At 45.4% G+C, this 14,857-nt stretch overlaps 1 protein-coding gene across 3 annotated transcripts in view; it reads left to right on the top strand.

The window, feature by feature from the left end:
* LOC126529666 (muscle calcium channel subunit alpha-1-like) overlaps nucleotides 1-14,857 on the top strand; it is a 607,411-nt gene that overhangs the window by 466,472 nt on the left and 126,082 nt on the right. For all 3 annotated transcript variants that reach the window (XM_055069938.1, XM_050177179.2, XM_055069937.1), the window contains exons 15-18: nucleotides 6,687-6,894; nucleotides 8,078-8,198; nucleotides 8,868-8,944; nucleotides 11,851-12,143. In XM_055069938.1, the coding sequence (XP_054925913.1) occupies nucleotides 6,687-6,894; nucleotides 8,078-8,198; nucleotides 8,868-8,944; nucleotides 11,851-12,143 (699 nt within the window). The remainder of the gene's footprint in view (nucleotides 1-6,686; nucleotides 6,895-8,077; nucleotides 8,199-8,867; nucleotides 8,945-11,850; nucleotides 12,144-14,857) is intronic.

Below are 14,857 nucleotides of genomic sequence, written 5' to 3'. Positions count from 1 at the left end.
TTTACACACACGAAGTTATATTACATACCTACAAGTTTCAAAAAGTACAAAGAAAAAAGTTCACGAAGGAATTGTAGCAGCCGATCTCTCCAGCCGTCTGTCGTTCTATCCCCTGCGTGGTCATTGTTCTGTCGCCTCCCCCAATGCCACGTCAGGAGACCGATGACCTCAGGTCCCACCAATCTGGAGGTTTGTTGCCCTTTCCCTGCAAAGGGAGCTTTGTCGGAAATACAGGCACATCACTGGGCACAAACAGGGGATGGGGGATAGCACACTGACCCCTTTTCCGCCGTGGACGCGCCAATTTGGGCGGCTGACAGGTGAAGGACCTTCACCTCGCTAATTACCCAAACCTCTCTTGACAGAGGTACTCCAGAGCTGGCCATAAATCGTCCGGTTTGAGAAGCATTTTCACGAGGCCGTCAGCCCGTTCCCCATAATCGCGCTATCCGTGACCGGATGTTGTCGTGGGGCGAACGGCCGATCGCAACACTATATATATCGTGCATGGGTAAGCCTTGAGGGGATTTCGGATGTGACACCCTGTAGAATCATTACAGCACGGTATTCTTTTTCATTAACGTAAATATATTTGACGAATAATTTGGAGCAGATAACACTATTACACTAGCTGAACTGGTTAATTGGCGGTCGCGGACATTAAATTCATGACCAAACGGGATGTAAAATTTGCATTCGAAAGTTTTGCTTATTACGGCTAATTACTAGGTACGTCACCACCTTCAAAAAACCTTTTTAAAATTTCGATCTCTGCATTATATTTTGATATTTACCTTCTGAAGGACACTTTGATATAATATTCAAGGGCTTTAAACACTGAAAAGGTTATCGTTTTTTACCGACAAAACTTGCCCAAACTGGGCTGTTACGCCACCACGCATAACTCGCGAGTGGGGTCCACGAATGAGAAATGTTTTGCGCTAATGTAGACATGTAAGCAGGCTGTGCAATGAACTAGTATGTTTGCCGTACGATAAGCGGGAACCAAACTATAATGAAAAAACAAAAACAAAACACAAAGAAAGCAACACCTTCAGTCATATTTGTTGATTATGTTTGAAGTTAACTATTATTACGTCGAAACTTACGATCTTATTTCAATAATCCAAGTTCATTGCGTACACGAGTAATAAAGGAACAAGCATGCGTTGATTGAAAAAAAAATATTTATTCTTTTTGAAGTAGCGAGTGTTTGCACAACAAGAAAGTGCAGATAATAATGTTGCGAGCAAGACAAAACTGGAGTTCTGCAATGTTTGTACTAGCACGATCATAACGCCCATCGCAGGCTAAAGTGCACCAGGCTCATAGCTAGGGCGCGCTTTAGCTGCCGTAAGTTCTCTTTCTGCTTTTGCTGCGGCTCGTTTTTTCTTAGAGACCTTCTGCATCTGCACTTGATTGACGCCGTACCTTCTTCACGCGATATTGGTCTCTGGTGCAACATGCTACCAGGATGTGGCGGTCAAGCTCAATGCCCGCTTCCATCAAAATATCTTCTGTACCTCTGTCCCCAGTCTTGAAGTGGCATAGAGCATAAAGGATGCGCAGGCTCAGCTCACGTGGACGTCTTTGGTGACCCGGTGCCAAATCCCGTTGAAGCTCTTCTTGGCATTTTGGATTTCCCCGTGTGGGCACTTGGTAATAAGCACGTCAGAACAGAGGCCAGCTTACACAGCCTTCACTTTGTTGAGTACCTCATTGAGAAAGCCTCCCTTGTGCTTGTAGCATGAGCCACCGAGTGCAGCATCTCTGCACTTAAACATGCACCAACTCCCATGGCCAAGAGGGCACATGGATCATTCCTTAGTTTGGTCGGTAGAACTGTAATGGAACAGGCTCACTAATGTGGCCTGCTCCATTGCTTGCAGGTCTCCACATTCGATCTTATGGGAATACCACAATAGTGCTGCAGTCGGTTGATTGGAACGTCCGTTAACTTTTCTTTGCCCTGAAGTCCACGAACTTAAGCTTTCCCCTACCGCACCCAATACGCTTCTGCTCATGCCCAATGCTGCACTCTAGTCTCCGCCCACTGTTAGCACCATGTGCGTCTTGACGGCCGCGTGGCTCTTCGAATCATCATTTCCGTGAACGTCTGTATATTTTAAACCACGAATCATTTCTGCACGCTTGAACTTGCAGTGGAGTCTTCCTGCCTCCATACCGGCAGCACTAAAGTTCGCTTGGCACTCGGCATGGTGTGCCTGCCATGTCCTACATTTGCTCTACATTCCTTTTGCGTCAAAGATTTTCGCAGTAGTAATGGATATCGAGGAGAAACGTACAGCTGTTCAAACAAAAATGTGTACGCCTTTGCTATATGTGCCATCACCCGATACACCGCACCCTAGACTTTGCACAACACAACGCTTTTCAACAGCGGCACGTATCATTGATTTGGACCAACATTCTCTGCAGATTTAGAGAGCTTTGGTGATGTCTTGTGGTAGGCGGAATGCTAAAGCGGCGGTGACGTGTTCATGCTTTTCGCCAGTGTCACAGCTCCAGGATGGCCCTTGCCTAGCTGATGCATTGAGTACACCAGCCGCATGTTATCTTTAAGTGTATTTGCAGCCTTCTTTGACGATTCAAATGAATGTTCATACGCGCATGTATCACATAGAACAACATATGCAAAGAATATTTCATGCTGCGAACACTTCTCCAGTCTGAGCGAGGGTTTTCTGCATTCCGCGCCGGCCAGTTTTGAGAAAACAGATGACATGATCTCCGTACCGATTACTCTATTGCCTTGTAGTAAATGTTGTTGCAGTGGAATTTGACGGTTGACGTCCAGATTTCCAAGCATTTCCACACTCACCGATACATTCACGTTCACGTGGTCTTCGGTCAGAGCGTTCACCGTGTGCCGATTGTAAGAGAAATTGCGCATAAACAGCCTTGTCGCCCTGAACTTCGCCATACTTTCATAAAGAAACGTCCAACCTATCCCCATATTGCTATTTCTGAACGTAATTCCCATAAAAGAAACTAGTGAGCCTTACCTGTGGTAGCACAAAACGGGTGCAAAATAAACGACAGAGACCCTTGTAGCGTCGTACGGCACCCTTACGGCTATTAGAAGCAATGTTGGCAAAGAGGAAGCCTCAAAAATTCTCTTTGGACAATTATTTACGTAGTAGACCCAAGTAGACCAATAAATTTTACATATAGTGTCCATTGTGGCTAAATTATCAGTTTCTTCTACCCCACAAGATCAGTTTCGGTTTCAGAAACCTGCACCCGCTCATGGAAAATTGGCTATAACTTTTTAACAAGATTATGTAAAAATATAATTTTTCTGCACGCCATTTTTGAATGGCTGGGAATTCTGAAAATGCAAACAAAACATATTCACCAATTTCGAAACAGAACGCGTTTTGAAAGGTTGTGACTAACCTCAATTTCAGTTTTTATTTCGTAAGTGAAGTCGACAGATGTTTTAGGCATGGCCACTAGTTGGGCACCTCAGGCTAGCTCCAGTTATGCGGTGTCCGCCTCATAATATCTCCCACGCTAGTTCAGAGGCTGTGGCAGGCTCAATTTCGGCTGCGACGACCACATTTTCATGGGGGCGAAATGCAAAAAAAAAAAGCTTGTGTAGTCTGATTCTGGTGCACCTTAAAGAGCCCGATGGGCTCAAAAATTCATCCCCCACTACGATGTGCCTCATAATGAGATTCAGGCAAAACATGGGGAAGGCGGGAGATGGAAATTCAAGAGGGTGAGCAATATGAGGAGAAAATGAAACCGGTAGTTTTCCACAAAAGGACTTGTCGCCTTGAGAAAGACACGCCCACTTGTCGAAATGATGGCTGCCGCTTTCACTTTGTCCTCGTTTTGCCCATCGTCATGATGAGATTGTGGTTTTCTGAAGTAATACCGCATAATTGAATTTTAAGCTGTTCTCTGCCCCCTTCTATTTAAATTGTTTTGAATCTGTGTCTCAGTGATGTCTTTGTCTAGAAATTAGGAAAACACCTAATACATCATTGTTCTACATGATCATTTGGGGCACTGGCAAAGAAAATTCACCCATGTACTGCTATAATGTTGCTAAATATATATATCCAAAAGTTGGCATTAGGCTCAGGATTCCTGCCAAGTCCATTGACCTTTGCACTGGCCGCCTTCGGCTCTGCAAAAGCAGCGTATTTGATAAGAGGAAGCTTTAGCACGGGGGCTCGCATCTAAGTACACCGAAAAAGAGAAATAGTTTTTCGCTGCAGCCGCTACCCAAATTTGATAAGGTTTGTTGCATTTAAATGGAAAAGGTAATATATAGTGCCTTAATTAGGGAAGCGGATTGTTTATTTAGGCCATCAATTATTTATAAAAATACTTGACAATCGCAATTTTTTTTACAACAAAGCTATCGAGTTTAGAATTCTGTAACCCAGATGGTAACAGAAATTTATAAATTGCATCTCATACTACACCAAGAGCGGAAAATAGATATATTATATATTGCTCTGAAATTCGACACTAACTCGTTTTTACATGTATTTGAATAGTCGGTATCGGAATTGGCTACGAACTAAAGCTTCGCCTTAAATGTAGAGTTCTTCAAGTAATTCCCAGCCTACGCTAATTACCATTAAGTTTATTGCTACCTACAATAATCGATGAACTATTGTTATATGAGCATGATTTACATAAGTGTGACATACATTCGGTGTCATATAGACAACTGCAGGATGCATTCGTTTGATATTTTTAATTAAGTAACCATTCATCTGCATTAATTATAGGCAGTGTTAATCAATGGCAACTCAAAACGGAAGCTGATGAGGTAAATTGAGGATATTTTTTTCTGCTCGTCATTTGGAACTGTTGTATTTTTACATTCGCTTATGTTATTATGCGCGGATGCGCCGTATTTTGGTGTATAAGTTCCACGGTGTCTTTTCGGGACATCGTGTGTATGTAAGAAAGGAGAACGTTTCTAAAGTTATGTGATGTAGGGAGCACAGATCTGCGTCCAACCGAACTTCTTGCGGCTCTTCCTCTGTGCCCCTTGCACCGTGTGGTATGATGCCGAATAAAATTGAACTGAATGGAACCATACTTAATTGTAACGCAAGTATATGTATGACTTTTCGTGTTATTGAACGTTAAGATGAAAGGTGAGAACTGAGTATCGTGTAGGAGATTTTGAAGAACCCGCACAGCCTAGGACATGTTGCAAGCAGCTTTGCTAAACGGGGATGGAAGCTTGTGCAAGTTGGTAATTCATAGCAAAACTAAGAACAGCAAGGAAGCCTGGAACCTAGAAAGGCTCATGTGGCAGTGCGCTCGCAATTTGATCAAAGTGTGAAGAATTAGCAGCTATAGCGCGCCCTAATGTGGAACAGTCGCACATTCTTGACTTCCTGGGCCGCCCTTAGCGCCTCGACAGGCACCATAGTTGTGACGACCACGACGACAATGATGATAACGATGATGATGGCCACAACTTCGACTGTGGCGCATACCCACTACCGGGTGTTGAACAAGAATCGGGAGGTGCATTCACGAAACGCTTTTGAAACAAACTTTCAAAGGTTAATAAATGGTAGCTTGTGAATTGAAATGCCACACAATGCCAATATTTTCTTTTTCTCGACTTCTTCTATGGCGGCCGCGGTTTTTCAGAAACGTCCTTCTTGAATGGCTACGTGAAAACGCCATCATGCACTTGATTTGCTTTTGAAAACAGTGTTTTTATTTTTTGTATTTATGTAGTGTATTTATGTTTTAAACAGATTTGACGAGGAAACCACATAGGAGATCGCATTGGACGGGAGGTACTTTGAAAGATTTTCAAACATTTGATGTTCACCGCCTCTTGAGTGACTTTTGGGAGATACTTCTGACGTTTGTAGTGGCAATAAGGATGTTTCTTTTCTTCGTCTTCTGCCTCATAACTATGGAAATAGCTTTTTTAAAAATGAGTGTTTGTGCAGACTGTTCGCATAGAGCCTTCAATTTGTTTTCTTTGTGTGTCACCATGAATTTATTTTTCGCAGAATGTTTTTCTTTCTTCTCATCACACTCCGAAGTACAGGAGCAGCTGGAACTTCTGGGAGTCGTCGTAATCTCTTTAAATATACATATTTTTAAAAATAAGACAAATATTTCTAACTGCAGAGGTTTGCCTTGCTTCAGGCTAGATATGCTACAGCAGGTTTTGTATATGGCGAGGAGTGAAATAGACTGAGAGACGCGTACAGATGCGATGAAGTTAAAATCGGTGGCATGCGAACTCAGTTCAGCTTCGGTAGTCTCGCTGCAACCCGCAGGAATCCTTAGAGCTTCTTTTCAACGCGAAATGCGAAGGCAGCAACCAACCATGCTCAAAGGACCTCGAACAGCTGAAGGCGCGCGCCGGAATTCATGTTCAAATTCTTCTTTAATGCAGTCATTTAGGTTGCAAAGCAGAGGAAACCCTGAGGTGTCGAATTCGTGTGAACGCGCTCGGGTGAGCAGTGTAGGAGACATCATGGACCTGTAGGAGAAAACATGTCATGTGCGGCAGCCAACAGAATTTGGCGATATTGTTTTTCACGAGAAATTTCGTTCACAAGGCAGCCACAAAGAGAGCAAGGGCGTCGCTATCTCTGCACTGGCACTGACCTGGCTGGCGTCGCACTTTCAACCCCCCCCCCCCTCCCATTCCGTGACAGGTATTGGGCGTCGCTTCGGAACCTGGTGGCGTCTCTGATCAACTCGATGCGGTCGATCGCCAGCCTGCTGCTGCTGCTGTTCCTGTTCATCGTGATATTCGCTCTGCTCGGAATGCAGGTGTTCGGCGGCAGGTTCAACCGCCGCACCGAAGACAAGCCGCGAAGCAATTTCGACACCTTCTGGCAGGCTCTGCTCACCGTATTCCAGGTGAATCACTGGATTTCCTCATGTCGCCTAATGGACGAAGCCTCCGTCTTTTCCTTTCTTTGTCATCTTTGCTAAGTTTACAGTGCTTCGTAACCAAGGAAGGGTAGGTGGAAGGCGCGCACGAGCGGCGCACCATAAAGCTGGCCTACCACGATTATGTAAAGCTCATTTGTGTTTTTGTTTTTTGCCATAGCTCAAGACCGAAAGAAGTCGATGCAGCAGTGATGTACCCAAGGGTGACATTCGGTAATACGTTAACGTGTGATGTCAAAAACAATGCTGACGACGAATGATGAAAGGAGGACGAGCACTGAGTTAACGATCACGTATTTTATTCTCGGTCGGTTATCATATTGCTTGTGTGCCCGTCGTGGTGGTTCATTGGCTATGGCATTTTGTTGCTGTGCACCAGGCCACGGCTTCGATTCCCGGTTGCGGCGCTTGCGTTGCGGTGGGGCCGTAATGCGAGAACGTCCGTGCACTTGCATTCAGGCGATGCGTTCCAGTATTCCACGTAGTCACAATTCAGCTTCTGTAGCTTTTGCGTTGCTAGAGGACATTGAAGCAGGTAATTTCAATTTATACATCGAAAATAGTGACACTGAGTGCGATAGATGGTTTGCCTTAAAATTATCACACTTGTGGGTACATGTGCCGGAATGCGAGCAAAAAGAATGGGGTTCTCAAACTGGATTTTTCCTTCTTCCTACAGTGAGATAAAAAGGTTTAAAGAGAACAATTTTTCAATGAAGGAACTATATTGCAAATAAGTCAGTAAAGCCTTGACTTACATGTTTGCAATATATGCTGTTATAACTCGGACTACTTTTTCCTTCGATGTTGATGCAGTGTGCGCGTATTTACAGGCAGAACAACGGTTTGCACACCGCCGTTCATACGGAACGCTTTTGTTACTTCACGTATGTAGAAACGTTGTTGCAGAAAAAGAAAAATAAGGCAAACAGCTGATAGTCGTGTCCAGCATGTATGTCCTGTTTTTCAGAGTCGTGTAAAAGGGGCGTAGTTTATTCCTTTGCCAAACGTTACAAACATGGTAATACTTGCCGAGTACACGCAGCCTTTTGATACTGAACACGCAGAATAGCGCTGCGAATCATTTGTTGCAGCTCGGCTTCTGCAGTCTACTTGCTCGTGCATACCGTGATGTGTTGTTCTGCCGCAGATCCTGACCGGTGAGGACTGGAACGTAGTGATGTACGACGGCATCAAAGCCTTCGGCGGTGTTGGCTCTCTCGGCGGGATGGCCTGCATCTACTTCATTATTCTTTTCATTTGCGGCAACTGTATCCTTTATGGGAGCATCGATGTGCGCTTAAGGTCGGGTGCTGGCAACACAGGAATCGTTGCTCGTTGTTCATTCTTTTCTGCCAGCATTCTTTACGTGACATCTCTACACTTCCTTCGTGCTTGTCTCACTGAGCAATGGGCGACAAATCCAGCTTTACCCCACCTCCCCCTGAAAAAATAATATTGCCTGCCTGTTTTGCCGCACGTCGCTGTCCGTGACCTACGAGGAAACAGCGTACGTTCCAAAAGTACACAGTGTAGTGAATTACCTTATTAATTGAATTTACGTACACTTTTATAGCGCTTCCTGTGACGACCATGATCCCCCTGCTTGGCAGGAGGGTGCCGATGATTGCCGACCAAATATTACAATGCAGCAGCATCTGAGAAAGAAGAATACGCAGCATCAGAGAGAAACGAATAAGGCTTAAATGCATTTAGTAAAAGAAAGGCGAGTGTTTAGGGGACAAAGAGAAAGTGGCCTAGCACAGCGCCTGCACCAAAACACCGTGCGGCAGTAGACACTATTCTTTAAAGCATCAAATGCGGACTTCCACCTTCACTATCTTCAGCCTTGGCGTGACATTGACTTCGCGCTTTGCATGAGCCCAAATTCGCCTCTATTTCGCCAACTGAGCTTTCCTTGACTGCAAGTTGTAATGAAGACATATTGCTCAACGTATTCTTGGCCATCGCAGTAGACAACCTGGCTGACGCTGAAAGCCTCACTGCCATAGAAAAGGTGAGTCTTCCTTTCTGCGAGAGAAACTCGTACTTTATTTAAACTTGAGTGCAGTAGCGCCCCATCATGCGTGTGGTAGCATTGCTAGAGGACCCCTCGCCTGGGATGGCTATTTCAAAAAGACAAGCGCAGCGGCCACTTGACGCGTTGACAATTGTGTATGAAAAGTATTACAGCGCTGCGCGCCGCAAGAAAATTAGTTGAAATTTCAAACCAAACGCCACGCGTTCCCCCTCTCGTGGAAGCATCACCACCAGCCAGAGACTTGAGTCTTGAGCTCTGCGACTTAAAACACAGCCCTGTAGCGTCGCTCACCAGGACACGTTACTTCGTTAAATCGTCCAATACGCAACGCGCAACACCGCCACCGGAAATGCGCCGCGCAGAAAAAAAAAAAAGAGAGAGAGAGAGAGGAGGTGGGCCTTCTCCCGTGAGCCCAGCTACGTCCTTCTGTTTATGGATAGAAGAAGGAGGGGATCGCTTGAGCACACTGCCCGAGGCCGACAAAAAGAATGTATTTGTTGCCACACGCGTTCGCTTCCTGGCGGTATATGGTAACAGGACATGCGATTTGTTTTAGCTCCCCAACAATGGACCGGTGTGAAAAATTACTTTGCTTAAGTGATCAACAAGCGGAATTTTAGAGCTTGCAGTGTATAGCTGAAATTTACATTCACCCTGGAGATGGGGCCCTTCCAGCTGACATCAGCATACACAGATGTGCGAAAATGAATAGCTTTATTAGAAACGTCTCAAATAAATCCTGCCATGTTGATATTGCTACTTGTAAGTTTCTCCTTGATCAGCGCCATCTGTAGAACTTCCTAGAGTTTAGTGGCCTGAAAGAAATCTTGTTTTCCAAGGTTACTTTGTGAAGTATAACAGGATCGAGATCGGGTAATACTTCATGTGTGCGACTAGGAATGGCTGGAGTTTGCGCACTGAAGAAACAAGGTGCCCTAATGAACTGCAAGCGCCTCACAAAAGCTGTCCTAATGGGCAGTGTTCTCTTCCAACGTACAAAATTAATCAATCAATGAATCAACCAATCAATGAACCAACTAATAATTCAATGAAGCAATCAGTCCATCAACGAGCGCCCAATTCGAAAATTCATTACCCACTGGGTCATCTCTCCTGTTCTGGATACAGCAAAGTTACTTTATCAGCGAATAAATCACGTCACGAATAATGAATACAGTACCAAAGTCATTCATAAAATGGGCGCCTAACTTCTTTAGCACTTTACACTATAATTATACTTCATTACAACTCACCAGGCCAATAAAGACATATAAGGAAAGGTTCGCAAGCATATCCGTTTCAATTAGAAACATTATTTGCCTTAAACCACTGTACTTGGTGGTAGGTGCATCTTTCGTTTAGGCTTTTTAAATAAAAGATTGTACGTGTCCGTGAGTAGGATTCGAACTATGATCCCCAAGGGAACAAGCCGACGCTGTAACCATTTCGCTGCCCAAAAGCTGTCGATTTTGTCACAGAGAATAAAACAAAAAGCCTAAGAAGAATAACATCATGCATGATTAAGTCATACGTGCGAACATTCATTTACTTGACCTGTGTGATAACAGAGTATAATTTACCTTATGACAGAAATAGGAAAAATTGCTAAATGACATGGTTACATACTCATTTTGAGAATCATTGCTTACGCTGCAAATTTAAGTGGCGAAGTGAAACCAGTGGGATAATGTCTTATACGCTTGCACATAGGGGCGTGAAGCTACTGCTGGTCACATTGGATTCGATAACGACGTCGCAGAGTTTTCGTGCCATCCGATATGAGTGGTCGTATGCAATGTTTAAAATAAAGTTGAGTACGAATGCTCTTGTGTGATTTCTCTCAACAAAGCATCGTTGTCGAAACCCGGGAGCAAGAGTTATGCTCTTTTATTAAAACAGTGACCACGGAGCATTGAAGTAGGCTCTGTCGCGGCCTGCTGTGCGGCCGCGACCATGGTACGGTACCATGTTACCATGTTACGGCGACCATGTTACGGTGACCATGTTACGGCAGTAACATGGTAATTGGTTGGTTGGTAGCTTGATTGGTCAGTTTGCCTTTATGAGCGTCTTATATATATATATATATATATATATATATATATATATATATATATATATATATATAGCGAGGGAGATAAATATAAGACAGTAAAGGCAGGGAGAACGTCTTATATACCAATTTCAAATAAGCTAGGAGTTTACAGGAAGATCAGCAGTAGTAAAAAAAAAAACGGAATGTCGCTGAAGCCATCGTTTGGACAACAGGACTTGTCCTGACGAAGACAGGTCTCCTTTTCCAAATATTGGATTCTGCGACATTTCTTGTCTCACTACTGCTCATCGTTTCACATTGTGGCTGCTGGTGTTTCTTCGCTCAAGTGGCACATACCTACCGTGAGGGATTGGTTGGGCGTTTTGCACAAAACAAGTAGAAGTTGGGAAGGGAAAAAGAAGTTTAGCTTGATATGCCAAATGTAGCTGCCTATCACGATTATCGCATGCCATAGTCGTCATGGCTGTGATCTCTCAAAGTTTCGTTTGTCACCGAAAAAAAGTGCGTTTTTATCATGACTTTGGCTGAACGCTCACTCACTGCCCTCGACGTTAGTCTTTTTTTCCAAGAAAGGCAACGACGACGGCATATCACTCTGGTTGCTTTCATTAAGCTCTACGAAAAAGCGCGCATTTTGTTCCTTCTTGTTCCTTAGAAACTGTCGGGCTGTTCAAAGCTTCCGTCAATCAAGTATATTATGTTCTTTAGAATGTTATCGTGTCTGCTCGCGCCTGCCTTCTAGTAGATGTTTCGCCAGCTAGCCCAGGAGGAAATATTGCAAAGTACATAACGGGAAACGAACACTGGGCTCACTCTCGCTCTGCAGGAGGAAGAGGAAGAGGAGGAAGGCGCCGAGGAAGACGAGGAAGAGCGGCGCAAGCGGCTCCGCCAGGAGCGGAAGCGGCGCCTGAGGCGGCGGCGTAGGCGGCGGCGCCGGCGCGAGCGCAAGCGGCGTCAGCAGCAGCGGCAGCAGCGGGACGCCGAACAGAACACCGGCGGTGCCAGCCAGGACGAGGCCCCGAACGATGCGGGAAGGGGCGCCAACAACGGCGGTCACCCGCCGTCGGACAAGGCTGACGCTCTGGCCGGCCACATGAACCACGCGCCGCTCATCAAGATGTGAGAGCGCCATACGGCACGCTGCAGATGTTTGGTGGACGGCTTTTTAGGACGCTGTAATAGTTCCGCGGATGTAGTTTGAACAAAAGTTGCCTAGTTTTAGGTGATAGCTCTGCGGAAACCCGCAAGGTGGAGAGAATTAATTAATAAAGCGAAAATCGGACATCCACCCGTTCGTAGCAATTGCTACAAAGGAAACCCATACGGGTTCCTCGAAAGAAAAGCCCCGCAGTTGAAGAAAAATTCGTCCTGGTCCGGCACTCGAACCTGAGACCACCGCCTTTCCGGGGCAGCCGCTCTAACATCTGAGCTAACGAGGCGGCTAGCAGATGGCATGGCGAAGTCGAATTTGTCAACAACTCGAAGCAGAGGCAAGGGTCTGACCCAATTTGACGTAGTTTTTTCTTTTTCAACTGCGAGGCTTTTCTTTCGAGGAACCCGTATGAGTTTCTGTTGTAGCAATTGCTTACGAACGGGCGGCTGTCTGATTTTCCCTTCATTGAAAGTTACCTAGCTGAACCGAAAACTGGGTGTTTCCGAAAAGGTAAAAAAAAAAAGAAAAGGAAAACAATCAATGCGATACACTGATAGCTAGCTCTTTCTTTCTTTGTTCTCGTGCGGAACGTGTCGCGTTTTCTGCTCTAATACAACAAGCACATATAGCAACACCAGCAGGTCCCTAGAAATCAGTAATCACTAGAGTCGCTGTTGCACAACTTAACTTTATTGCGTCAGGTGTTTCCGCGAACAAGCGCACGCCTTTGATGTGATTTTTACTTGATGACAGATCGTTGTTGCTTGCTGGACGCAGTCAACGGCTGAGGCTGCGATGGCAGTTACTTTTCTGCAGTAGCGGCGCCAGTCTCCGATTAACGGTTACTGTCGACAGAAGGATGAAGACTAAGCACTGAGCCTCACCATTGAACCTAGTTGGCATCGCTAAATTCAAACGGGACTACTGTTCTGAGTAAAATACTGAAGAAATATCGATTCACCAGCAAGCGGCTTCGAGACAGTTAAACAGAAGGTTTTGGCTCTCTTTACTGCATCCTTAATTTCCTACGCGTAAGTAAAACGATTCCACAGGATAGCCAGTGATGTCATGAGGTCCATGTCAATTGGCTGTCTTGTTCACTGTGGCCATTCAACTTACCTGTAACTATTGACATCGACAAAACGCGAGCGCTGCAGCACAGTATCAGCTGCTGTAGGACCAGGTCCATATTTGAGAATGGCGGCACATAGATGTGTTTAGTGAGGAATGCAGTGAACGAGAAATGTGCGTGAACATTTCGTGAAAGAAATCTACTCGCGACCTTTGGCTATTATACTGGCCAGTGAACTTCTTCAAATACCGCTGTTAATGAAATATTCATGGTCATGGGCACTTCGTTCATCCAATGTGATATCCCTTTATGACCAGAACCTTCGAAAAAAGCAGTGATTGAATGGCTCCTTCTTAAGCTAAAAAAAGGAAAGCCTGGTCATAGCTTCCTTGGGCCCAGCACTGAGGATTGGTTTGTGAATATGCAAAAATATCTGATAAGAATTGACTATTTCGTTTCACTTTATTCAATTCAAGGATATTCCCTTCATTTTAGGAATATTGACCTTATGCTGGAAAATATAATGTTGTCAAGTTTATATCGACAGTTGACTGTAAACTGCCGCTTAAAGGCCAAGTGCAACGAAATTTCACCCAGGCTAAATTGACCGCCAATGCCTAGCGTATACTCTCAAAGTAATGTTGGCAAAACCGCAGGGCTGGCAATCGCCTAATTTTGTTATTAGCAGCTATTAAATAGAACCTATGCAGACGACACGTGCACCCGGCGGCAAAGCGGTAGTAATGCGGACATGGCGATTATTGGAGAACCGCACGCAACTGTTGATCTCTCAATTGCGCCGTGTTGAGCCTAGGCCGCCGGGCGCATTGCTCGCTCGTCATTTGCGAGTTGACGGGCGCCTCTCTCGGCGTGCCTTCTCCCTGTGTCGCTCGTGATTTGAGGTTTTGCAAGAATGCCGATGCGTTGCGTGGCCGTCGCGTGCTCGAGCACGTACTCGAACACGAGAAGCGGCTGTGCAGTACACAACAAACGCTCATTAGAGGAAGGCCGAACACATATTTCCTGCCCCAGCTTTCAGAGCGACAGCGTGCACCACGGCGCAACAGGCAAATGCGACGTGGACAAGCTAACGCGCACAAAGCATGCAAGCTGCAGTTGACGAAGCTGCACAAGCTACATTTCAACACCACACTTACCCATCAAGATCTGCTTGGCAAACGCTTTCTCGGTGCCGCGTAGGGGCACGAAAACCAAAGCTACGTTGCATTCAAGGGCGGTTTTCTCGAGTGATCAATTCTTGCAGTGCATCATCTTGAAGATATTTCGTGGGTCTCTGCATCGGACACGTCGAAGTAGACGAAGGAAATCCTTTCTGACACAGCGCCAGAAACGAGCAGGAATCGCATGCTCCATTTGTCACGAAGCGGAACCCGACGCGGCAGCCATTGCGTAGATGCGGCGGCAAGTGATGGAAGAATGCAATGCTGCCAGAGCGAAATGGGCGAAGCTTTATTGCGCCCACGGTCAAGCTTCTCTGGCCGCGCGTTTGCGCGCGCTTAGCACTGAACACCTCTATCCCGGCCGTGCCAAGCCTCATTACTTATCCTTTACTACAGATGGCAGTAGTTGTCTGATCGGTCGGCGAGT

This window comes from Dermacentor andersoni, chromosome 9 (genome assembly GCF_023375885.2).
Source record: "Dermacentor andersoni chromosome 9, qqDerAnde1_hic_scaffold, whole genome shotgun sequence".
In the NCBI taxonomy this organism is placed as follows: Eukaryota; Metazoa; Arthropoda; class Arachnida; order Ixodida; family Ixodidae; genus Dermacentor; species Dermacentor andersoni.
This window is presented reverse-complemented; position numbering and strand designations above follow the sequence as displayed.